This window comes from Lutra lutra, chromosome 4, assembly GCF_902655055.1.
Source record: "Lutra lutra chromosome 4, mLutLut1.2, whole genome shotgun sequence".
In the NCBI taxonomy this organism is placed as follows: domain Eukaryota; kingdom Metazoa; phylum Chordata; class Mammalia; order Carnivora; family Mustelidae; genus Lutra; species Lutra lutra.
In genome coordinates this window covers 90,614,049-90,640,875 of record NC_062281.1, presented here as the reverse complement: position 1 = coordinate 90,640,875, position 26,827 = coordinate 90,614,049, and the positions used below count along the sequence as shown (strand labels likewise).

The 26,827-nt window shown below is 39.0% G+C and overlaps 1 protein-coding gene and 1 pseudogene across 1 annotated transcript; one reads left to right on the top strand and one right to left on the bottom strand.

Moving 5' to 3' along the window:
- Positions 1-21,225, bottom strand: CTSS (cathepsin S). The gene is made up of 8 exons (XM_047724006.1): positions 21,074-21,225; positions 20,030-20,153; positions 17,640-17,762; positions 16,178-16,327; positions 13,622-13,849; positions 12,441-12,606; positions 11,006-11,108; positions 1-646 (listed from the first exon to the last, which is right to left on the bottom strand). Exons 1-8 carry the CDS (start codon positions 21,106-21,108, stop codon positions 547-549), a joined length of 1,029 nt encoding a protein of 342 aa, XP_047579962.1. The 5' UTR covers positions 21,109-21,225; the 3' UTR covers positions 1-546.
- On the top strand, positions 21,107-26,218 carry LOC125097326 (glyceraldehyde-3-phosphate dehydrogenase-like; annotated as a pseudogene).
- Positions 26,219-26,827: the final 609 nt, after the last annotated feature.

Sequence of the window (26,827 nt, the reverse complement as noted above, 5' to 3'; positions counted from 1 at the left end):
CAAAGTTGAAAAGAGATATTTATTCAGCCTTTATATGCCATCATATTACAAAACAATACCAGGGAACTAAAAAGACAAAGCATGTAAAATAAGACAGTGGCAAAACAAACATGACAGATTTCTTAGGTTGACCTATTCTCGTACAGATAGTACATTATTTTTTTAAAGATTTTATTTATTTATTTGACAGAGATCACAAGTAGGCAGAGGCAGGCAGAGAGAGGAGGGGAAGCAGGCTCTCTGCTGAGCAGAGAGCCCAATGTGGGGCTTGATCCCAGGCCCCTGGCTGGGATCATGACCTGAGCTGAAGGCAGAGGCTTTAACCCACTGAGCCACCCAGGCGCACCCAGACAGTACATTATTAATTTGTGTAGCAAAATTTTTCCAATATCTGCAAAGCTAAAAAAATAGTCAAACTACATATTCTATTTATACAGTAAATGTACGTTGGTCATGACACACTTATTTCTACAGGTTATAGCAGGTAAAATTAAGTTAAGAAAAAGTGTTATATTTTACGGACTTGTTATAAAATGAAGAGATCCTCTAGATTTCTGGGTAAGAGGGATAACTAGCAATCCCACAGTGATTTCCACTGTTTCTTGCCATCCGAATATATCCTTGCTCACCAAAGTTGAGGCCCCAGCTTTAGAAAAAGAAATAACACAAAATTACAAATGAATATAATCAAATCACATATCAACTTTTTATCTCCTAGATTGTTTTTTTCCTAAAGTGATTATATATGAAAAGCTATAAAACAAAATTAGAGCAAATTAATATTATAATTTCCCCAGGGGTTTCAGGCAATTTTCAAAGGATAGTTTGGAAGGTTTAAGTGCTATATTGATGAATAGACTTAATACCTAAGGAAAACAATATAAACTCCACCCCAAAGCTTTAATCCTCCTACTTTGTAAATACACCTCCTGCAGGGAAAGGGTATTATGGTCCTTTCCAAGGCCCCATCCTTAAATGTTTTTGCATAACAGGATCATAAATTATTATTTTCTATCAAACTTAGATTCCTTTAGAGAATGTCAACTAAGAAGTATTTTTGAATGACTACTATGGAAAAGGCATAAGGTAGGAAATTCCAAAGTAAGAAATAAAAAGGGCCCCCCTCAAACAGCTTTTTGATCTTGAAGTGGAGCTGAGGTAAGACTTTCTCATAGGTAAAGCTGTGAAAAAATGGAATATGCTATCTTAGGAGAAGGTGAGCTCACTGGCCCTGGAAGTGTTCAATCAGAGGTTTGCATAACTTGTTAGAGATGTTGCAGACGGAATTTGTAGGTCAAGTAAGAGTTAGAAGAGACCAATGGTCTCTCGCTTTTTTTATTTCATGAACTTTGAGAATTTAAAAATTTTGCAAATTTACATAAAGTTACCAATATTTTATAGGTATTTTATTTTTTTAAAGGTTTTATTTCTTTGACACAGAGAGAGAGAGAGAGAGAGAGAAACAGAGAGTAGCAGAGGGATAGGGAGAAGCAGGCTCTTCACTGAGCAGGGAGCCTGATGTGGGCCTCGAGTCCAGGACCCTAAGATCATGACCTGAGCCGAAGACAAACACTCAACTGACTGAGCCGCCCAGGTGCCCTATTTTATAGTTATTTTAAAGATTTCATTTATTGATTGATTTTTAGAGAGAGACAGAGAATGAGAGAGAGCAAGTGAGCAGGGAGAAAGGGAGAGGAAGAGAGAATCTCACACAGAACACGGAGCCCAATGCGGGATTCGATCTCATACCCTGATATTATGACCTGACCCAAAATCAAGAGTCAGAAGCTTAACTGACTAAGCCACCCAGGTGCTCCAAAGTTACCAATTTTTAAATTAGCAAGTATAGACATAAAAAAATGCTCTTTATATCACCATCGTATTGTAAAAGAAAGGATGTTTCTTTCTTTCTTTTTTTTTTTAAGATTTTATTTATTTGACAGAGAGAGCTAACAGTGAGAGAGGGAACGCAAGCAGGGCGAGTGGGAGAGGGAAAAGCAGGCTTCCTACTGAGCACAGAGCCCGATGTGGTCTTGATCCCAGGGTCCTGGGATCATAACCTGAGCCAAAGGCAGACGCGTAATGACTGAGCCACCCAGAGACCCCAGAAAGGATGTTTCAACACCAAAACAAAACTTAAAGAGGACATAGTCTCTACTTTAAGGATAGTCCTTTGAACCAAATAAATGTGTATATTTATGAAGGATACATCAAAATATTCGTATTTTCTCATTTTGTCACAGACTAGTGAAAAAACTGACAAGATTTTTGTAAGATAAATATTTTCTTAAGTTTTTTTATGATTCTGAGATTTTTGTAATTGTAGATATACAAATAATTATACTCTGAAGCAAATTCATTAAGTTCTATAACTAGGATACAAATAAAAGCATGAATTTGAGAAAGTGCCTACTGTGTTTATATTTGGAGAGCAGCAAGACATTTAGTTGAAAGGAAAATTACACGTCTTTAGGGTAGAAGGGGACAAAGAGGATAGAAAGTTGGGTTGGGGCTATGTTGTGAAGAGCTTAGAACAATAGGCTATGGAACCCATAATTTAATTCCATAGGCAAAGGGAAACAGTTGAAAATTTTTGCTCAGGACTCAAAGGAGAGGTAGATTGTGTCTTTGCATGCAGTGGAGAAACTAAGAAATGTGGCTTTATTGCAAGCAGACAGATGGCATCATTTAAAATGGCTATGCTCTAATAGGCCTTAACTGTTCTCTGTATCAGCCATTCAGTGGACACTTTGCAGGTCTTATTTTTCCCTCTTGTATCATTTAATGAGGTTGTCCCCACTTCTCTCCTGGCCTTAAGATAATACATGCCTTGATATTTCCCTTCTCTCTCTGCTCACTCCTTCTTAAAATCTTTTGCAGGCTTCTTTATTGTTTCCTTTCATTTATTACCACTTTGCTGATTAAAATACTTTAATGCCTCCCCAATATCTTTAAAATAAAATCCAAACTCCACTGTCACCTCTTATCAATAGATGGAGTATTCTTTTAGTATCCCAAAACAATTATGATAAATTCAGGTGAAGCTATTATTAATATTAATAGCCACCATTCATTGAGCACCTAGCTCTGTGCTAAGCACCCTAACCTATACTATCTCACTTAATTATCACCTTGTGAGGAGGAAAATGGTCAAAGTGGCAAAATGGCTTGCTAAGATGGTTAATTATGAAGCCAGGGCACAAATCTAGGATTGTTTTACTCCAAAGCCTACTAGCCCTAACCCTACATTATTCCTGTGAGTGAGGTAGCATGAGAGATGAAATTCAGACCAGAACATCCAGGACTTTATATAATCGATATCTTCCTATATTTTGTTTTGTAATTATTTCACTACCTTAAAAAAGTAGGTAAAAAATTAAAGAAAAACTGAGTTTGGACTTAAGTTCTGGTAATGAAATTTGAACTGAGTTGTAATTACTAGCAGTATGAACTCAGTCAGTGAGGTCCTATTCAGAATATGGATAGCTCACTTTCCCCCGCTTCTCAGAACAAGATCAACTATCCCAAACTTTGTAGAAATCCCAGACCTCTTTTGACTGAGTCCTGCTAACCTTCCCTTAAAGAATAACACTGATTAAAAAATCTCAAGCTAAATGAATACGAGGACAAATTCTTTCCTTCGGAACTGTGCAAAGTCAGCTCCAAATGTTGATTCTGGTCCTTACCAAGTTGTTTATTTTTACTGGTTCTATAGTCCTTTCATTCAAATTGTTTACCTGCAGGCAAGTTTCTTTAACTCTGTCAGTACCAGGAGTTTCCTATTCTGTATTATGGAGATAAAATGCGTATCCCTTAAAAATTCTGGTGAAGCTAGAATTTTCTTACCAGAAGTACTTGCACAGTGTCTGTATGTAGTAAATAGTGAGTAGAGGTGGCTATGTTTGTTATTATCCAAGTATGAGTCCATTTGATTGGACTCAAGTAGAGTTCATCCCCTTTAAAAAAAAATACAGACTTTTTCTAGAGTAACCAACAGTCCAGCTTGCCTGGGACTATTCTGGTTTCAAAAAAAAAGTCCTGTAGCCTGGGAAACCCATTAGTCTTTGAGATGGTGAGATGGTCGGCCACCCTACCTTCTCCCTGCATATTGTAGACTACTAACTTGTAAGACATTCCTTCTAGAATGTATGCCAGTTTCCTTTGTGATAAACCGTAGTTCTGAGCTTCCTAGTCTATGCCAGATACTACTGCATGCATTAGGATTATGGAGGTAAATGAGATAGACAAAGTCTTTTCAAAGCCTACATAAGAAACATACAGTAAACAAGTAAATAATATGATAAAATATAAGTACTATGAAGAAAATTAAAGCAGAGTAAGGGGATATGGAATGTTGGGAATTAGGGCTACATTTTAGGAGTAGTCAGGGAATGCTTCTCTGAGGAAACATTTGCACAAAGACAGTAAGTGAACGTGCAAATGATGCAAAGATCTGGAAAAAGAGCTGGAATAAACTTGATATGTGAGAAATTACAAGTGTCTCTTGAGAAAAGGTACTGAAAAAAAGCTAGTGTTCTTGGAGCTGAGGGAGATGGGCAGATGTAGTGGGAAATGCCGTTGGAGAGACAGGCTGAGGCCAAAAATTGTCATGGTTTTATAGGTCATGGATTTTATTCAGAGTGTGAAGGAAAGCCATTAGGGCATTTGGGGCAGAAGAGTAACAAAACCTCCTTTATGCTGTAGAAAGATCATCCTGGCTACTATATAGAGGACTGATTGTAAGCAAACAAGAAGGGAGTGACTACCAGTTAGGAGATTATAGCTATAGACCAAAAGATGGATGGTGACTTGAACTAGAGCAGTAACAGCAGAGATATTGAAAAGTGATAAGATATGGGAAAATTTAATGATGATAGAAATGACAGAATTTGCTGATGGTTTAGGTGTGAAATAGCAAATGAAGAAAGGATGGTTCCAGTATTTTGACCTGGGGTAAATGCTGTTGGCATATACCGAGATGGGAAAAATTGGAGCAGTGGCAGGAAGTCAAAAGTTCTGTTTTGGATGTGTTAAGTTAAAGAGGCCTATGAATACTCCAGTGGAGAGGTCAAATAATGGGCTTTTGATCACGGAGTCTGGAGCTCAGAAAGGAGGTTAGAGTTGAAGGTACAAAGCTGAGAGTTACCAGCTGTTTGTTGTTTAAAACTGACACTAAATGAGATCATCAAGAGAGTATATAGAGAGAAATTGAGGCCTGGGGATTATAATATTTAAAAGGAAGGAAGATTAAGAGGAACTACAGAACTCAGGAGACTGAGAGGTAAAGTAGGAAGAAAACCAGGGTGGGGTATGATCCCCTGAAAGTCAAATAAAGTGTTTCGGAAAGCAGAGAGTAAGCATACATCAAATGTTAAGAATGCAGGAAGATGAGACCTGAAAACTATTTAATGAGGCAAGATGGAGGTGATTGCTGATCTTGAAAAGATCGATTTCGGTGGAGTAGTGGGAATAAGTTATAAATTGAATGATAAACCAAATGCACATTCTTAATCTCTCTGTAGAGAAATCTCTAAATATATGAAAGAAAAATCATTAGATTGTAACTTTTTCCTTTTTTCCTTTCCAGCCTTTGATTCCATGGAGAGGAGGCAGTACATATGAGTTTAACGTAGACCCCAATCATGTTTAATGTAGAACATTAACTGTAAGAGTCAGGATCTCTTGAAAGATCAGACAGTAGCTTTCACTGAGGGAAAATAGAATATGTTCTTTTTTCCAACTTGTATTTTCCTAACTTAATCCCATTTATGAATGAAAAGGAGGCATTTCAGTCTCCCATTCATAAGCTCCACTGACTTACTTCATTATCTAGAGGCCCATCTATTTTGCAACTACTTATCTTAGAGAGTTCACCAGATATCTCTTAAAGGTGTTCTGGGTACTTTCCTAGTTTTGGGGAAGTGTGTGTGTGTGTGTGTGTGTGTGTGTGTGTGTGTGTGTATTTAAGGTTCTCATGATCTAATGGCTAATGCCTTTAATATTTTTCCCCAGGCTAAAATTATTCTATGCCCAGTAACTTTGGGCCTCCATTACTCATTGATCTGTAGATTAGATTAAACTCCTCCCCGACCTTTAAAAAAATAAAAAGCATAATTGACATACAATATCCTATTAGTTTCAAGTGTGATTTCCCAGTGATTTGATATTTTTATACATTACAAGTGATCCTCATAAGTCTAGTTACACCTGTTACCACACAAAGTTATTACAATATTATTGACTATATTCTCTATACTGTACATTATATCCCCATGACCTATTTATTTTATAACTGGCAGTTTATACCTCTTAATGCCCTTTACCTATTTTTCCCATCCGCTCAAATCCTTCCTCTTCTGGTAACCAATAGTTTGTTTCCTGTATCTAGGAGTCTGTTTCTGTTTTATTTATTTTTTAGATTCTACATATAAGTGAAATCATATGGTATTTGTTTATCTAACTGATTTCGCTTGGCATTATGCTAGGTTCATACATGTCACAAATAGCAAGATTTCACTGTTTTTCTATGACTGAGTAAAATTCTGTTATATATCCCATCTTCCTTATCCATTTATCTATCGATGAACATTTAATGATTTTATTTATTTATTTGACAGAGGCACAAAATGAGTAGGATTTTTAGTGAGGGTTTTTTTTTTTTCATTTTAAAAGTAATAAGGTAATTTTTTTTTAAACTTGGTATTTCTTTTTTTCTTTTTCTTTTTTAAAATTACTTATTTATTTATTTGATAGAGAAAGAGACAGCAGGAGAGGGAATACAAGCAGGAGGAGTGGGAGAGGGAAAAGCAGGCTTCCTGCTGAGCAGGGAGCCTGATGTGGGGCTCAATGTGGGAGATGATGTGGGGCTCGATCCCAGGGCCCTGGGATCACGACATGAGCCAAAGGCAGACTCCTAACAAGGAAGCCACCCAGGTGCCCAAAAGTAATAAGGTACTTGTTAAAGACTTTTGAAAATACTTAAAGGTAGACAAAGATAACCATTATTAACATTTGGTATAATTCTTTCTGGTCTTTTAGTATAACATAAATCAGAGAAATTGGGCATACAGTCTTAAACTTAATATTTATTTTATGTTTATATGTATTCTCCATTTAAACATATATTCAAGTATTTTATTAGGTTATTAATAATAGTCTGAGTAAAAATAGTTTCTAATACATGTGCTTGGTTTAATATGGTCCCTATTGTTAGACATTTTGGGCTTACTGGTTTTCACTATTAAAGAAGAAGAATGAATGCTATAATTTACATAAATTGGATATGAAGCTTTCCTCATATTTAAGATTATTTTCTTCATTTAGATTGCAAGAAATGAGAAAAAAACTGGACAGAGAATGTGAACATTTAAATAGGTTTTGATTCATATTACTGAATTGCTTTCAAGGAGGATTGTAACAATTTATTCTTCCACTGAAATGTATGAGAGTGCCCATTTCACCACAGACAGGTGGGATTTCTGTAGGCAGCAATGGGCTTTAAGGGCATTTCAGAAAGATGAAACAGCACAAGTAAAGAAATAGAAATAGCTAAGAGCCTATAAACTTAGGGAATGATGAGTAAGTAGTTCACTGTGGCCAGAGTGTAAATATGGGTGCATGAGAACCTAGGGAAAGAAAAGTCTAGAAAGCTATGTTGGAAACTGGATAATGGAGAATCTTGAGTGCCTGGCTAGGAATCTGGACTTCATTATGATGGCAATGGTAAATTTATTTATTTATTATTTATTATTTATTTATTATTTATTATTTATTTATTATACCATTTATTTAGAATTTTTCACTATGAGTTTACATAATCTACATTTTAAGAAGGTACTTCCATAGCTAGGTGAGAATAGGATCTGAATTAGAGCAGGAATAGAAAGAAATATAAAATCTGATTCAGAGGCTGAATGGACAGGGCTATGTGGATTGAAGGAGAGAAAGGAGAGTCCAAGATGATACCAAAGCTTTGATAACTTGAAGATGGTGATGCATTACTCACATACAGAATTATTCTCCCTTGGGCTTATTCTAAAATACTTTTCAGGGGCAGACAGTGAAAGGGGCGTTTAGATGGAAGGAGAGAGAGAATTTGAATTTAGACTTTTTGAGAGAGACAATGTGTGTGTTGTGAGTACCAGTAGGGTAGGCAGGTGGGAAATTTGAATTTTTAAAAAGATTTCATTTATTTATTTGAGAGAGAGAGTGAGCAAGACAGACAGAACACAAGTGGGGAAAAACAGAGGGAAAGGGAGGAACACATTCCCTGATGAGCATGGAGCCCAATGCAGGGCTCCATCCCAGGACTCGGATCGTGACTCAAGCCAGTGGCAGAAAATTAACCAACTGAGCCACCCAGGTGTCCAGAAATTTGGATTAAAAAAAAAAGATTTATTTATTTATTAGAGAGAGAGCACACATACATGGCAGGAGGAGCAGAGGGAGAGAATCTTCAAGCAGACTCCCTGCTGAGTGTGGGGGCAGTGAGGGCAGTTGGGGGCCCGAGGCTCCGATCTCATAATCCATGAGACCACAGCCTGAGCTGAAACCAAGAGTCAGTTGTTTAATCAACTGAGCCAACCAGGCTCCCCAGAAATTTGGATTTTTAAGCAAATCTGTCAAGTTGGAAGTTGGACATGGAAGTCTGTTGCTTAGTAGAGAGATTGTTTTTAGAGACTATGAATTGGGTATCATCCACATAATGGCAACAGTTGAAACTCAAGTTGCAGATGTGTTTGCTTTAGTATAGCTGGAGCTAGAGCATGAGGGACAGGTGGATGAAAATAAGAAATGAGGCTAAAGCTGATATTGCAAAATGAGTCAGGATAGTGTTACGTCGTAGATGCCAAAGAAATAAGTGTAGTACAGAGTTTATAAAGCAGAGAAACTGTTCACATTTCTGTGCCATTACATATCCTTTATAGGTGACTGGGCCATTTATTTTCCTCCTCTAGAACATGAGCAATTCCACTCATCTGAAAACTTAATACAAGGAAGTAGTGCCTTCTCTGTGAAACTTTTAGGCAGTTAGGCATCTCCTCATCTATGGCCCATAGCCATTGAGACATATATCATTATACCATGATGTTTTGTATTTTATTGTTTTAAAAATATATCTAATTCCCCACTGGACTCTTATGTGAGCTCTTTTGGGACAGGATGATTTCTCGTTTATTTTCGTATTTCCAGGGCCTAGATAACGCCCATTGCATTGTAGATCCCTAATAAATGTTCATTGAATGAGTAAGTGTTAATAAGGGGTTTTGGATTTAAACACTAAAAGATATAAATGGTCTTCCAGAAGAGCAGTTTCAACAGAGAAGGGAAGTTAAAAAAAAAAAAAATAGAGAAGTTAGAATACATGTTGTAGGAAGTCAACAAGAAAAAAGATATAAGTGAAAATATTGCTTCATATCCCTGGTCCAGGCCCAAGCTGATCAGTGCTGTGAATAGGTTACAAGTGAACAAAGATGTTGTTTCCCCCAACTACTTCCCAATAAGCCATACAAATACTACCATCTTCTATGTGTGCCATGTATTGTATTAGAGATACAAGGACAATACAGATCTTTACCCCAATGGTGCATCCCGAATACAATACAAATATAATGCATAAAGTACTCCAGTATGCATAAGACATTTTTGGAGCATAGAAAAAAGACATTTTACCCAGCTCAAGGATTTAGAGGTAAATTTCTGTTATAGAGAATGCCTTAGCTGGTTTGAAGGAAAAGGAGAAATAAACCAAGTGAGGAGAAAGAATGTTCCTGGCAGAGGGAACAGCATAACCAAGGTATGAAGATATTAAAGATAAAATGCTATGTATGGGAACTCTGTGCATAGTTAAATGTAACTGGAATAAAAAGTGGGAGACAAGTGCCAGCAATTGAGCCTGGTCAGACAGGCAGAGACCACAACCATAGATGACTTGTCTTCCCCACTGGGCAACATTTTTTTTTTAAGATTTTATTTATTCATTTGACAGAGAGATAGAGAGAGAGCACAAGTAGGCAGAGCAACAGGCAGAGGCAAAGGGAGAAGCAGGCCATTCGGTGAACAGGGAGCTGGATGCGGGGCTTGATCCCACGATCCTGGGATCATGACCAGAGCTGAAGGCAGCAGCTTAACCAACTGAGCCACCCAGATGCCTCCACTGGGGAACATTTATACCAAAGGGTACTCTGTAGAATAGTTATAACCCCAGTTTGTCATATTTGAGACACACCAGTCTGGAAGCAGCACAAAAGATGGATTTGAGAGTAAAGAAGACCACTTTGAAGGCTACAGGAATAGTTCAGGCAAAAGATGTCTGAAACAAAGCAATAATGGAAGAAATGGAGAGGGGACAGAGGCAAGGACAAATATGTGGGAAATTAGATTGACTTGCTGCTTGATTAGATCTTGAGGAGCCTACAATAAATCCATAGTATCTTGTTGGGTGACTGTGTTGTGTGTGGTTGCCATTTAGTGAGTTAGGAAGTTCTGGAGAGGACAATATGGTAGAGAGGGTACTGAATTCCTTGGACATATTGAGTTTGGAGAAACTAAGATACATGGAAGTGGGTATGTCCAGATAAATAAGTCCATATTTCAGGGCAGAGGATAGAGCTAGGGCTTGAGTTTTGGAAACTATCAGCATATAGGTTATAGCTAAAATCATAAGAAAAATGTAGGCTAAGAGGAGTAATGAGAAAAGGATGGAGCCCTGGAGGAAAGACCAACATTTGGGGGCTAAGCAGAGGAATAGATATTTATAAAGGAGACTGAGAAGGAATGATCAGAGAAGTATTGTAGAAGATAAATCATGAAAACTACTGAAGCCAGAACAGGAAGTGAAGAAATGGGAGCACTGAGTAAGTAATTTTGAATGTCACTTTATAAGAAGCTATAAATGTTTACCATTGTTGTTATTATCATTTTCATAATCACGGGAAAGCACTGGTTGAAGCTCCATCAAATTCCTTATTTTAATTAAATATACACTTAAGTGCAAATATATTACCTGTTTTTCACGAGCCAGTAGTCTCTTCCATTAAGGTTACCATAGCCAACCACTAATACACCATGATTCACATTCTGAGTACAGGATGGGTCATAGTAGACACCTGAGAATAAAATGTGGGTGGAGAAAAAGAGTGAACCATATGTGGCAATGAAGGACATTTGAAAATGCTATTGCTTTTAGTAGACTGTTTTACATACATAGGAAGCAAGTTGAATTATAGTTTTAGGAACATATACTCTCATCAAACTAATTAGAGTTAATAATTCTTTGCCATCACTGCTGTATTTGTCAGTTTTCTTGCCAACTTTGGCATCAATCCAATCACAGTTCCCTTGGAAATCTTTGATAAACAGCTACCTTTTTCTAATTATTTTTTTAAAGATTTTAGTTATTTATTTGAGAGAGAGAGACCACAAGTGAGTATGAGCAGAGGGAGGGACAGAGAGAGAGAGAGAGAGAATCCCATGCAGACTCTGCACTGAGTGTAAAACCTGACATGGTTCTCGATTCCACAACCCTGAGATCACGATCTGAGTTGAAATCAACAGTTGGATACTTAACCAACTGAGCCACCCAGGTGCCCCTTTTTCTAAAGATTTTTAACTTATATAGCGTCAGTTACTGTATTTCTTTTTATATGTTCCTAAATTGTTTATTCCATATATTTTTATCCTTTACAATATGAAATGATCTTTGGGTGAGTTTGTATGCTTGTTTGTTTGTTTTAAATAAAACAGTAGAGTCATTTGGTTTAACACAATGTTCTAACATTGGCGGGTGCTCTCCTTATATCCCACAGTGCTGTACCAACAGTGCACAGTGGCTCCAGGGGTTAGGAGCCCAGGTTCTGAAGTCAAAGTAGCATGGTTTCTAATCCTTGCTGACCACTTCCAGACTGTATGACTTTATGCCAATTAATGTGTGACTTGTTCATCTGTGAAATAGGGCTATTGTGAGGATTAAATAAGATAATTCATGGAAAGAATTTATCATAGTACTCAGCATGAAGTATTGTAAATTTTGATGAGTATTACTTAACTAATTAGAACTGGATATAAAAAATATATACGAAAAAGGGGCGCCTGAGTGGCTCAGTGGGTTAAGCCTCTGCCTTCAGCTCATGTCATGGTCTCAGGGTCCTGGGATCAAGCCCCACATCGGGCTCTCTGCACAGCAGGAAGCCTGCTTCCCCTTCTCTCCACCTGCCTCTCTGCCTACTTGTGCTCTCTCTCTCTCTGTGTGTCAAATAAATAAATAAAATCTTTAAATATATATATATATATATATATATATATATATATATATATATATATGAAATGGAGGATTATGTTTAACCTGAACACTCGGAGGTGGGGTGATGGGGAAGGATAATATTCTTTCTTATGGTGCAGGGGCAGCATATAACAAGAAGATAGCATATCTGAGTTTTTACCACTTTTATACAGGAAGAAAGAAGAGTGTTTCGCATCAATAGCAACAGACACAGGTCCTTTATTGGCCACAGCTTCTTTCAAGGCATCTTCACTGCCAAAGGGAAGTTCAGTATACTTTGAACATGTAGCAGCTCGATGTTTTGAGTCATACCTGCAGTTTCCATCCTGCAAAAAAAGGTTATAAATCAAATAAATAAGTATCCTTCAGCTTCTTTTATATTACCAACATCCTAAGGCTGGATTTCAAATGTTTTCTTTCCTCATTTAGTCTTTCAAATGTCTAAGTTTCCTTCCTCATTTAAAAGAAGAAAAAGCAAATCTCCCAAAACCTTAACCCTTCCATGTTTCACCAGTAACAGAGGAAATACATAACTATTATATTGTTTTAAATTGTGAACATCTTTATGCATGCAGAAGTTGCTGGATAATGTCCCTCAGATTCTCAGGTGGATTGGGGAGGTATACTATGTAAAGATCATAAACTCTAACTAGAACTTTAAAATCTTTTTGATGATATAATGCCTACAAGATGACCTGCAGTTTAAATGATGGTTTACAAAGACCATATAATCTGAAAAACACCTAGAGTGTATATTTTAGTAGGAAAAGAGAGGTTACAAATTCACTTTTGTTGTGCATATACATATGTTTTTTTAAATGCTTAATAGGACAAAGAACTTGAAAGAAATAAACCAAATTAATGGTGGTTAGGGTAGGAGGTTTTAGAGTAGTATTTTCTTTATCTTTTCTAAACTTTCTGTAAAACAGATATATTAATTCATCTAACAAAACATGCAATGAACTTGTGAGGAGGAAGAAGAGAGCATTATTTAGCTTTTTAGTAGGTAGGAGAATGGTGTGACTGATGATCTGAGAATAAGGTTGAGCATGGGACACTGTAGGAAAAACAAGTTGAAATACCAGGCAGATGGACAGAAAGAATTCTAAGGCTTACTGAAAATCCATTTTTTGTGAATTCTACTTGCTTAAAACCAGTGTGCCACTGATGAATTAAGAAGACTACTGAAAAAGGAAGTGAACTCTTAAAAATTTAAGAATTCTTGACCAGGATTTTCATACACTGCTTCTCAAGTGATTGGCTTGGTTGTGGGTTTAGTTCAGTTAGTCAAGGGATAGCATAAGGTCCCAGGGCAGCACAAAAAGTTTGCTTGTGACACACCATGGCTTTGTAAGGATAGGAAACTTCCGAATCGATGCCATTGTTATCAATGATATACTGGAAAGCCTCTGTCATGAAGCCACCATTGCAGCCTTTATTTCCATATCTTTCAGTTGAGCAATCTACCAGGTTCTGTGCACTCAGAGACACCAGATTTCCTGTTTTCAGCTTCAGCTGTGCTTCCAGGGCCCCCACAGCACTGAACGCCCAACAAGCACCACAAGCACCCTAAAACAGAGACAAGGGCACAGAGGTAATCATAGAAAGTCAGGAAGGAGGACTTCCATCCCACGAACTGTGTACCTCCCAACGTGTCAGTTCTGTCGGTTGTTACAGGAACAGCTCCCCCCACTACAATTTCTTCATTTCTTAGACATGGACATAAAGACTATATATACTTGATTGTTCTCTGAGGAAGATCCAATATTAATAGAGATTTGCAAATGGCCGAGCTCAGAGCATAATTGCCATAGTCAAATATATAAAGAAAGGGTACCCCCTGAGCCTGCACTAGATCCCAGCTATCTTCACCCTTAAGTAAGGTAGATAGTCATCTACAGTATAGTGATTTTGAGAGGAGCTAGGGATGATTCTCTTGACCTTAAATACCCTTTCTCCTATCAAATAAGGCCTGAAAACATAAGGTAAAATTTTTTCAAACATTTTTAGCTTCATAATTTTTGGATCAAAGATAGTTTACAAGGAAGCATAAACAAACAGAAAACACAAAGCTGCTTTAGTTAAAAAAAAGTCCAGAGCCCTATCATAATTGTTCTCTCTTGCTTCTTCCTTCATTCTACCTTGCTCTCTACCCAAAGGAAGCAAACTGAATTTGCTTTTGGTTAAAGCAAAATCACTCATTAAAATGCAATCATCCAGGGAAAGGAGCTCATTGGATTATTTATAGTTAACACCTAAACATGTACTTTATTGGATTGTCCCCAATTTTATTTAATTTCTTTATTTTTTTAAGTAGCCTCCATGCCCAACATGGGGCTTTAACTCATGACCCTGAGATTTAGTGTCCTATGCTCTACTGATTGATCCAGCCAGAAGCCTCCAACTTTTATTTTAGACAAGCTCTAGTAAGAAACCTAAAACCAATCACAAGAAAAATATCTAGGAAGAAAAGAATAAGATATTAGCAGTACCATTTACTTCTTAATTTTTACTTTTGGGGTGCCTGGGTGGCTCAGTCTGTCAAGCGTCTGCCTTCACCTCAGGTCATGATCCCAGGGTCCTGGGATTGAGCCCTGCGTCAGGCACCCTGCTCAGCAGGGAGTCTGCTTCTCCCTCTCCCTCTGTCCCTCCCATACTTGTTTTTTCTCTCAAATAGAAAAATAAATAAAATCTTTAAAAATATATGTTTACTTTCTTCTTTGGTTACCAGCTAGGGCAGCTGCTCAGAACACTCGACTTCCTCTCCCTTACCCTGACCTCTAAGGTGATACATGTGTTTTACCCTTAGTTACCCCTAACTAATTTAGGATTTTTGCTGCTTTTTTTTTTTTTAAAGTAGTCTCCATGGCCAGTGTAGAGCCCAACATGAGGCTTGAACTCATGACCCTGAGATCGAGACCTGAGCTGAGCTCAAGAGTCAGATGTTTAACTGACTGAGGCACTCAGGCATCCCTTAAAGTGAACTAAAGGAAATACAAAAACATAGGAACAATTTATAAAAACCCATACTGTACTTCTTACTGTAACAGTGCCAGCCTAGTCATGAGTAAACTAGATTGGTACAATTTCAGCTCTAGGTTTTTCCTCTCCTTCAACCCTGAAATGGAGGGAGAGATTTCCTGATCGATATTCTCTCTCACACACAATACTGTTTCCCAAGCAATTGGCTTAGTAGAAGATCCAGTGCAGTTGATCAATAGCATGAGCACTAGAAATCTGTCTGAAAGAAATATATTTGCTCAGTTCACAGTTTTGTCTAATGGAGTTCTAACCATTGGTATTCTAAGTCTAATAATCAACTAACATTTATGTAAGTATGGGCGCCTGGGTGGCTCAGTGGGTTAGGCCTCTGCCTTCGGCTCAGATCATGGTCTCAGGGTCCTGGGATCAGACCCTGCATCGGGCTCTCTGCTTGGTGGGGAGCCTGCTTCCCCCTCTCCCTCTGCCTGCCTCTCTGCCTACTTGTGATCTCTCTCTGTCAAATAAATAAATAAAATATTAAAAAAAAAGACTTACATAAGTATGCTAACTTACTCTAAAAGATTGTGAGTAATCTTTAGACAATGCTTTCTATAATTAATTTTAAAAACCAAAAGCAATAGTACCCTGCAAGTTTCAAGTGTTCCTCTAAAAAATTTGTTGAAGAAAGTGGTTACAGTAGGACTAAACAAGATCTAAACCTTGGGGAATACAAATAAAGTATGATATGTGGTCGTTGTCCCCAAGGAGCTTACAATTTAATTAGGAAGACGAGAATAACAAAAATCATTAGAAATAACATTAGGGAGATTCCACTGCCAAATTATGTAGCTAGACTAAGTATTGACAGAGGAGAGAGCTCTTCCTGGATACAAAGCCTGGGATGACAATACTCACTTGGTATTTCACTTCAGTAACACACCCCTTCTCTCTCCAGTCCACAGAATCAGGCAATTTCTGATTAGAATTTGACTTGTAAGTGACATTTGCCTGCCATTGGCTGGGAACTCTCAGGGAACTCATTAAAGATGACACTTCTTCACTGGTCTGCAAGACAAATATATATATCTCCTTTCACTTATGACCTTCTTTTCAATATTCTAATAACTGTAACTGTGAACGTATTTAACAATTGAGAAAAAACAGTGGTAGTTGTGACCAACATAGGTACTGCTAACTATCGGATAGGTGAACTATCTGGGTCTCTTTCACACTTTGTCTTAGCACCCATTTAGGCATTGGGAAGAAGAAGAAGAAAGTGGTAAAAACTAAAAGTCACAGGGAGGCAGATTTTTGTTTTAGAGCAAGGCAGAATTTTATTCAAGGGCTGTCTAAAAAGTGGACTGAACTGGGGCACCTGGGTGGCTCAGTGGGTTAAAGACTCTGCCTTTGGCTCAGGTCATGATCTCAGGGTCCTGGGATCGAGCCCCGCATCAGACTCTCTGTGCAGCGGGGAGCCTGCTTCCCCCTCTCTCTGCCTGCCTCTCTGCCTGCTTGTGATCTCTGTCTGTAAAATAAACAAAATCTTAAAAAAAAAAAAAGGTGGACTGAACTGGTTTTCCTTGTGAGAAAGAATTATAAAGGAGATGCCACATTTAAGTAGAAATTTAACCTACCCAGTGTATTCTCTTCCAAGAGGTACTACGATTTTTTTTTTTTTAAAGATTTTATTTATTTGTCAGAGAGAGAGGAGAGCGAGCGAGCACAGGTAGACAGAATGGCAGGCAGAGGCAGAGGGAGAAGCAGGCTCCCCGCCAAGCAAGGAGCCCGATGCGGGACTCGATCCCAGGACGCTGGGATCATGACCTGAGCCGAAGGCAGCTGCTTAACCAACTGAGCCACCCAGGCGTCCCGGTACTACGATTCTTAATTTCGGCCTCAACAGTAAAGTTTTGTAGGCAGAAAAAAATTTAAAAACTAATGGGAGAGTATTTGTGATATTAAATACCCACACTCCCTCATTAAGAAAGCAGGTAGACTATATTGAATTATCAGTCTAGACATACAGAAGTATGGTAACTTACTCTAAAAGATTGTGAGTGATCTTTGGGCAGTGCTTTCTAGAATTAATTAAAAAAAAAAAACAAAAGCAATACTAGCCTGTAAGTTTCAAATATACCTCTAAAATTTTTATTAAGGAAAGTGGTCACAGTAGGATGAAACAAGGAATCTGCAAATTCTTACGTCCTTAAATTCTACTGTTTTCTAACTTTGCATATGTACACACACACACACACACACACACACACACACACACACACACACATATTCCTTTGCTGTTTGCCTTCAAATTGCCTTTGGGGAGATGGAAATCATACATATACAGAGATGAAAGTAGGATTATTTGTAATTTACTTACCATGTCTGCCAGATGGTTCATGCCTAGATCATATGAATGCATTCCCATTGAGTATTCCAGATTGTGAAGCATCACAGATTTTAGATTCTTTTCCCAGATAAGACGCCTTGCTACTTCCTCGTTCTAAAATGTAAGGAAAAAGAACATAGTCCTAGCCATTTCTTAAAAGATATTGTAGGTTCATAAAAAAAAAAAAAGATATTGTAGGTTCAGTTCCAGACCACTGCAGTAAAGCAAATATCACAGTAAAGTGAGTCAAATGAAGTTTTTGGTTTCTCCATGCATATAAAAGTCACATTTACACTATACTATAGTTTATTAAGTGTGCAAAAGGATTATGTTATTTGAACTTTGAGATAAATTATCAAGGAAGAATACTAATCAAAAGTAATTTTCATTCCTTCCAAGGGACTGGAATCATTAAAAAGAGAGAAAGTATTCATTTAACCAGATAGTGGTGCTAACTGAAAATCTTACTCTAGTTTAAACTTGAAATTAGAGCCTTGTTTCTCAAGGCACCTGGATGAGGGTAAAATTCATCACTACTAAGAAAACAACTCAGTGCACATCCTACTGAAAGTGTCATTTTTATACAAAATAATGTATCAAATTAATACATAATTCTTGCTTACAGAGTCAAAATATACACACACACATACATATATCTTAGAGAACTTTTTTTTTAAGATTTTATTTTTATTTATTTGAGAGAGAGACAGTGAGAGAGAGCATGAGCGAGGAGAAGGTCACAGAGAGAAGCAGACTCCCCGTGGAGCCGGGAGCCCGATGCGGGACTCGATCCCGGGACTCCAGGATCATGACCTGAGCCGAAGGCAGTCATCCAACCAACTGAGCCACCCAGGCGTCCCTCTTAGAGAACTTTTTTAAAGATTTTATTTATTTGAGAGAGAGTGAGAGAGAGCATAAGAGCAGGGTGGGGGCAGAGGGAGAAACAGATCCCTGGCAGAGCAGGGAGACCAATGTGGGGCTCCATCCAGGACCCCAGGATCATGACCTGAGCCAAAGGCAGATGCCCAATGGACTGAGCTACTTAACCCCCCATAAATATATCTATATATCTTAAAGATTTTATTTTTAAGTAGTCTTCCATACCCAACATGAGACTCCAACCCACAACCCCAAGATCAAGGGTTACATGCTCCACTGACTAAGCCAGCCAGCTGCCCCTCAAATATTTTTTAAAGTCTCCACGCCCAACATGGAGCTTGAATTCAGAACCCTGAGATTAAGAGTTATGATTAAGAGTCTCCAGCCTAAGCCAGCCAGGCATACCCAAATTCAGAAATATTATATAGATATAGGACTTAGTTATTTGAGGCCCTAGGGTTAAAGTCTTAAAAAAAAAAAAAAAGATACTATTTATTTGACAGAGAATGAGCAGGGGAGAGGGGTAAGGGGGGAGGGAGAAGCAGACTCCCTGTTGTGCAGGGAGTCCAACACCGGGCTCAATCCCAGGACCCCTTCCAGGACCCCAGGATCATGACCTGAGCCAAAGGCAGATGCTTAACTGACTGGGCCACCCAGGTGCCCTGGTTAAAGTCTTAAAAATCAATAAGTATATGGGGCGCCTGGGTGGCTGTTGGTTAAGTGTCTGCCTTTGGCTCAGGTTAGGATCCCAGGGTCCTGGGATGGAAACCCACATCAGGCTCCCTTCTCAGCAGGGAGCCTGCTTCTCCCTTTCCTCTGCCTGCTGCTCCCCTGCTTATGCTCTCTCTCTCTCACTATCTCTCTCTGTGTCAAATAAATAAGCAAAATCTTTTTTAAAAAAAATCAATAAATATGCATTGAAATAAAAACAAAAGTACATCGTGGGAATTCAAAGTCAAAAAACAACATCTGGTAGTGCTTCTGTGTGCTAAGGACTGAAATAGGTCTTTTTTGTTCTCAAACATGTACCCTACCTCCCTTGACCTGGAACCTGCATTCTAGTTAGAACTTTGCTTCCTGGCTTCTATGAATTCTCAGCTCACATGTCACCTTCGATAAGGGTACTTCCCTGAGCTTTCTGTTACATATCAAGAAAAATCACTCCCAACCCCTTGCAGCCGTCTCCCAAAGCCCTCCAGCTCTAGGTCTCACTAGATCCCCCACACTTTGTTTTTTTCTACCACACTTACCACCACCTACCATACTATATTCTGCTTATTTATTTACTTAATTCCTGTCTCCCCTGCTATGATATGAGCTCCACAAAAACAGGAACTTTGCTTTGTTTCCTGCTATATCTCTGGTACCAAGAATAGAATCTGGCAAGAAATGAGTGCGTAAGCATTTACTGAAATCATTGCTTGTACGAATATCATTTTGAGGGGGACAAAGTACAGGATACTCGAGCAAAAGCAAATTGATCAAGTGATGATCCCACCTACCTTTTCCTGGTATTGTCTGCCATAGGTTTTCTTCCAGAGATTCCAGTGATGATCCAGAGTGGGATCATTCTGTACCTGGGCAACTGCATAGGAGCTCGCCAGGAGTCCCCACACCAGCCATTTCCTTTAGTTAAAGGAAAGGTAACAGAAGAAGAATAGTTATTAGCTGCATATATTGTGGCCAAATTTTTACATTAAAAAAATCACACTGTAAAGTCTGTCGAAAGGACAATACAAATCAGAACTAAACAGGAAACTTTCTGGGATTTATTGTCACAGGGAGGTAGTCTGTAGATTTATGACTGGAATGCCACTTCTAATACTTAGTAGCATTTTAAAAAGTGATTTTCAGAAATTTCCTGATACCTGGTATACCAAACTTTCATCCAAGGTAGGAGGGATTGGGTAGTGTGAGGAGGCAGGGACTTTACAGGATTTGCCAACAAATCTAACCAAGGGACATCACCCCCTACCATCTTTAAGAGGAGGGAAAACCTCTAAAAAATCAGTTTAACTTCATAATTTTTGAATACCTGGGCTTTTCGTAACTTGTCTATTTAAATATCCACAACATTTAGAGGTAGTTGAAAGACAACTCCCATGTATTGCTTTCAAATCCTAGAGTCATTTTATTTTTTTTAACTAGTTTTTCCAATAATCAAAACAGCTATTTCAAAGGAAGCACTTATGTACTTTTGAAAACACCACTTCTGTGTTTAAAACAAAAAGATTTGAACAGTAATTCAGTGACTACCTCCCTCAAACTGGATTCTACTTCCTTTTCTGTTTCTTTTAAATTCAAAACAGCTTCAAATTATATTCCAAAGAAAGCTACGTTTTAGCCTCAGATTTAGATGTGCAAACAGACATTAACTTTTCGAAAATAGATTCTTTTTAGTCAAAGAAACAAGAGGCAAATTGAGTGGCATAATATTTTTGTTTACTTCCTGACCAATGGTTTAAAGCCTGGCAGGCACAGCACGCTAAAGGCACAAACAGAGGGTTTAAAGACCAAAGAGTAGAAAAAGACCAGAGAGTACGTACATGATAGAACTGGCAGGTGCTCCCATAGTAAGCATGCCTGAAGGCGAAGCCCTCTCCAAAGGTTTGAAGGCAGCAAAGAGACCTCCGTTAAATTGACTTTAAAAAGATACTGGGCTTGTCACATGAGGTACCCACAATGAGGAAGTGAACTTTCATTTCAGTTTCATTTAAAATCTAACCACATCAGCTATCTCTGGCCCTCACCCCTATAGTTTTAGAGTTAATGTGGGTACAGTAAGCCATCAAAAACCACCCCCAGGGGAGCCAATCAGTAGAACAAACTCAGTAAAATAGGAACAGTTCCAGTTTACCCTTTTTTTTTTTAAAGATTTTATTTATTTATTTGACAGAGAGATCACAAGTAGGCAGAGAGGCAGGCAGAGAGAGAGAGGAGGAAGCAGGCTCCCTGCCGAGCAGAGAGCCCGATGCGGGGCTCGATCCCAGGACCCTGAGATCATGACCTGAGCCGAAGGCAGCGGCTTAACCCACTGAGCCACCCAGGTGCCCCATCCAGTTTACCTTTTAATCCCTCATCATTTGGATAATTCACTTCAAAACACCAACTTTCAGACGGAAAAATTTAGTTATGAAGACAATAGGATTAGGCTCCTGAAATCCGAGTTTCCTCCAGACTTTCCTACAAATACCTGTAAACTTCTGTGATTACTGTTGTCTCATTCTTACTCAACTATTCCTTGATTCATAATTAAAATATCTTTTTTTTAATTATTTATTGGGCACCTGGGTGGCTCAGTTGTTTGGGTGATTGCCTTCGGCTCAGGTTGTGATCTTGGGGTCCTGGGATTGAGTCCCGCATCTGGCTCCTTGCTCAGTGGGGAGCCTGCTTCTCCCTCTTCCATTCCCCCTGGTTGTCTCTCTCTCTCTCTTCTCTCTGACAAATAAAAAAATAGAATCTTTTAAAAATTGAATAACTGGGCACCTGGGTGGCTCAGTGGGTTAAGCCTCTGCCTTTGGCTCGGGTCGTGATCTCAGGGTCCTGGGGTCGAGTCCCGCGTCGGGCTCTCTGCTCAGCGGGGAGCCTGCTTCCTCTTCTCTCTCTCTCTCTCTCTCTCTGACTACTTGTGATCTCTGTCTGTCAAATAAATAAATAAAATCTTTTAAAAAAATTGAATAACTATGTAGATAATTCCTGTACATGGCAATGCAAATGAATTTTGTCTAGTAGATTCTACTGAATAGAGAATGTAAATGGCTGTCACTTCAATTCTTATTTGAACCAGCTTTAATATCTTACTGATCCCATATCAATTGATGACTTGAATAAAATATTGATACATGTTTATTTTATATTTGCACAAGTCATATTCTCAAATTTTTAGAAACTATACTTTAGCAATTAAATCCTGAAATAACTCCACATTAGTATATATAGTCCTCATTTATTTTTTATGGCCATTTAGCATCTTTTGAACAATCTTGTTATGTTTGGAGAATTCCCCACATTATAAATTTTTTTTAGGCTCTAAAACTGTGGAAAATAAATTCTGTTGTTATAAACCACCTAGTTTAGGGTATTTTGTTACAGAAACCTGAACAGACTAAGTCATCTATCCTCACATATGAACCTCATACTTAAAGCAACTAGTTTTTTTCATGTTTCTAGAACATCTATGTTTATCATCCTCTGCACTTCATACTCACTTTATTATTATAACAGTCCCCAGCTAACATTTGCTGGATGCCAGTTATATGCCAATGTAATATTATTCAATCTTCACAATACAATGAATTAGGTACAATTATTGTCCTTGTTTTACCGAGGGAAATTAAAGTGCTGAGAGGTCATAAAACTGTCCGCTCTCAAGAGGACAGAACTGGTGGCTGACCTTGGAATGAACCCAGTTTTAAAAAGTAGTCCTTTTCCAACTTGATGCAGGGCTCAATCCTGGGACTCCAGGATCCTGCCCTGAGCCAAAGGCAGACCTTAATTGACTGAGCCATCCAGGCACCCCTAGAACAGATTTTTAACTTTCAGCCTCTGTTGCAGTCAAGCTGGTCTTCTGGGTTTCCCACATTGTGTGGTCATTCGTGTCTTTCTGAAATGGCTCTCTTTATTCCTTGGCCTCTCTGTCTTGCAAGACCTACCTCAAGTACTGCCTTCAAGGGAGCCTTCTCTAACTCACTCATCTTTCTTTTCTATATACTTTCATGACACTTACAAATCATACCACCCAGTTTGAACTTACTCTATACTTATTACATAAGGTAGTTTCATCTCCCCAGCTAACTTGAGAATACAGAACCCTATATTACTCATCTTTGTGCTGTTCTGTGGCTTAACACATGTTTAGGCCTTAACTAATCAGTATTTGTTGGATTACTTTTCATAATTGCAATCTTCTACATGTTTTGTCTTCATTTCTGATTCATACTCATTTGGCAGTGGCTCCTAAGGCTTTTCTTTTCTCTCTTTCTCCTGAGGCTAACAGCCTCAGGTTTCTCTGCTGCTTTTGTTCTCCTGGTATATAAAAGTCTATAAAAAAATATAGTATTTATTTTTTTTAAAATATTTTATTTATTTATTTGTCAGAGAGAGCACAAGCAAGGGGAACAGCAGGCAGAGGGAGAAGCGGCTTCCCGCTGAGCTGGGAGCCCAATGCAGGACTCAATCCCAGGACCCTGGGATCATGACCTGAGCTGAAGGCAGCCGCTTAACCAACTGAGCCACCCAGGCATCCCCCCAAAAATACAGTATTTGAATACATTGAGGGAACATGTTATTACATAGTCTACCCCATGTACACTAAATGTCTTTTATAAAATTAAAAATCATCCTGCAACACTCTACAACTGTAAATTGGGTCTTTCTATGGTAGCTTCCTTTGAAATGGGGCACCCTTGCTGTTGCAAATTTATTTAACTACAGATGGCCTGCAACTTAGAACTTTTCAACTTTATGGTGGTGCAGAAGTGATACGCGTTCTTTAGAAACTTTACTTCAAATTTCGAATTTCAATCCTTTCCCAGGCCGGTGATATGTGGTATGATACTCCCTGGTTGATGCCGGCCAGCAGCAGGGAGATGCACCTGTGTGTCAGCCACATGGTCACGAGGCTAACAACCAACGCACTTACAACTATTCTGCACCCACACAACCATTTCGTTTCTCACTTCCAGTACAGTGTTCATTAGACATCCAACACTTTATTAGAAAACAGGCTTTGTGTTAGATGTTGTTACCCTATTGTAGGCTGATGTGCGCATCCTGAGCATGTTTAAGGTAGGCAAGTCCAAGCTATCATGTCCAGTAGGTTAAGCATATTAAATGCATTTTCAACTATAATATTTTCAACTCATGATAGGTTTATGCGGATGTTTCCCCATCATGAGTTGAGGAAGACCTGTAGAGAGATTAAAACCAAACAAAAACCAAGGAAATCTGCAGTGGTACGATTCTAAATCTTTTTTTTTTTTTTTTTTTTTACGATTCTAAATCTTATCTAAATCTTAGAATGTGACCTCCCTTCTATCGCAGGTGATCATAGATGAAGAAACATCTGAATGATACGGGAAAGGGAAATGAAAGCAGAATAAGGAAGCTTAGTGCCTTCTCCAGCTTTGAAAATCACCCTCTTTTAGCCTCACACACCCTCAAAATTAGCTGCTTCATGTTTCTTTGAGGAACTGTCTTACTAAGGGCTCTGAATTTTAGGATGATACTGATGTTTTATTCGGTGATCATTTGCCCCCAGGTGATTAACTTTGTGCTGGAAATTTAATAACAGAAATTATTTCCATAGTTATAATAGCTCACTTATGAGGCGCCTGAGTGGCTCAGTTGGTTAAGTGCCTGCCTTTGGCTCAGGTCATGATCCCAGAGTCCCGGATCGAGCCTCACATTGGGCTCCCTGCAGGGAGCCTGTGTCTCCCTCTGCCCCTCGCCCCACTCATGTTCTCTCTCAAGTAAATAAATAAAATCTTTAAAAAAAGATAGCTCACTTATTACTGACCCTTCTGCCCAAGAAATACCCAAAGATGAGATGAATACCTCTAATAGAATATAGGAGACTAGAAAATTAATTACCTTTACATTAAAATTATCCAGTTTACACTTCAAGGAATGAAAACAGGCCTTTCATCTCCTCTCCGTTTGACAGACAGCTGCATCTTTTGGGACCATGCCAGTTGCATCCCTCCCAGAAACACAATGATGTAGGTCAGAGTAAACGGATTTGGCTGTATTTGGCACCTGGTCACAGGGCTGCTTTTAACTCTGGCAAAGTGGATATTGTTGCCATAATGACCCTTTCCTTGACCTCAACTACATAGTCTACATGTTCTGGTATGACTCCATTCAATAGCACAGTTAAGGCTGAGAATGGAAAGCCTATCTCCCATCTTCCAAGAGTGAGATCCACCACCATCAAATGGGGGTGATGTTTGTGCTGAGTATTTTGTAGAGTCCAATGGGGTCTGGAGAAGGCTGGGGCTCACCTGAAGGGTGGGGCCAAGAGGGTCATTATCTCTACCCCTCCTGTTAATGCCTCCATGTTTGTGATGGGTGTGAACCATGAAAATTATGACAACTCTCTCAAGATTGTCAGCAGTGCCTCCTGCACCACCAACTGCCTGGCCTCATCACTGGCCAAGGTCATCCATAACAACTCTGGCATTGTGGAAGGACTCGTGACCATAATTCATGCCATCCCTCCCACCCAGAAGACGGTGGAAGGCCCTACTGGAAGCTGTGCCATGATGGCCAAGGGCATCCCTGCTTCTACTGCTGCTGCCAAGGCTATAGGCAAGGTCATCCCTGAGCTAAATGAGAAGCTCACTGGCATGGTCTTCTATGTCCCCACCCATGACATGACAGTCATGGATCTGACCTCCCACCTACAGAAAGCTGCCAAATACGATGACATCAAGAAGGTGGTGAAACAAGCATTGGAAGGCCTCCTCAAGGGCATGGTGGGCTACACTGAGAATGAGGTTGTCTCCTGCAACTTTTAACAGTGACACCCACTCTTCCATCTTCGATGCTGGGGCTGGCATTGCCCTCAATGACCACTTTGCAAGCTCATTTCCTGGTATGACAATGAATTTGGCAACAACAACCAGGTGTTAGACCTTATGGTCCATATGGCCTCCAAGGAGCAAGAGCCCCTGGACCACCAGTCCCAGTGACAGCAAGAGAGAAAGGCCCTTAGCAGATGGGAAGTCCCTGCTCCAACTCAACTCCCAACATGCTGAGAATCTCCTGAACTCTACACAATTTCCATCCCAGAACCCCTGAAGAAGGGGAGGGACTTGGGGAGCCCTACCCTGTCATGTGCAATTAATAAAGTATGCAGTACCCAGCCAATAAATAAATAAGTAAATAAAGGATTCTTGAATCATTGGGAAAAATAGAAGCGTTATAAATTAAAAATATGTTGGGGCACCTGGGTGACTCAGTCATTAAGCGTCTGCCTTAGGCTCAGGTCATGATTCCAGGGTCCTGGGATAGAGCCTGCATCAGGCTCCCTGCTCAGCAGGAAGCCTGCTTCTCCCTCTCGCACTCCCCCTGCCTATGTTCCCTCTCTCGCTGTCTCTCTCTGTCAAATAAATGAATAAAATCTTAAAAAAAAATCTATGAAATGCTTTAAAAAATTAAAAAATAAATAAAAAATATGCATTAATTCTAATACTTTATAGATTATCAGTTTGGTGCATTTTTCACTGAAAATATTTGATCCCAGTGGACATTCCCCATTATCCTGGGTACTTCTTTGCTTCTTTCTGTCACCTGGCAAT

Coding starts and splice junctions, on each gene's coding strand:
- CTSS (XM_047724006.1), bottom strand. CDS start 21,108: ATGCTTACTATGGGAGCACCTGCCAGTTCTATCAT. Junction 13,850..16,177: donor TTACTGAAGTGAAATACCAA/GTGAGTATTGTC, acceptor TCTCTGTTTTAG/GGTGCTTGTGGTGCTTGTTG. Junction 647..11,005: donor TACTGGCTCGTGAAAAACAG/GTAATATATTTG, acceptor CTTTTTCTAAAG/CTGGGGCCTCAACTTTGGTG.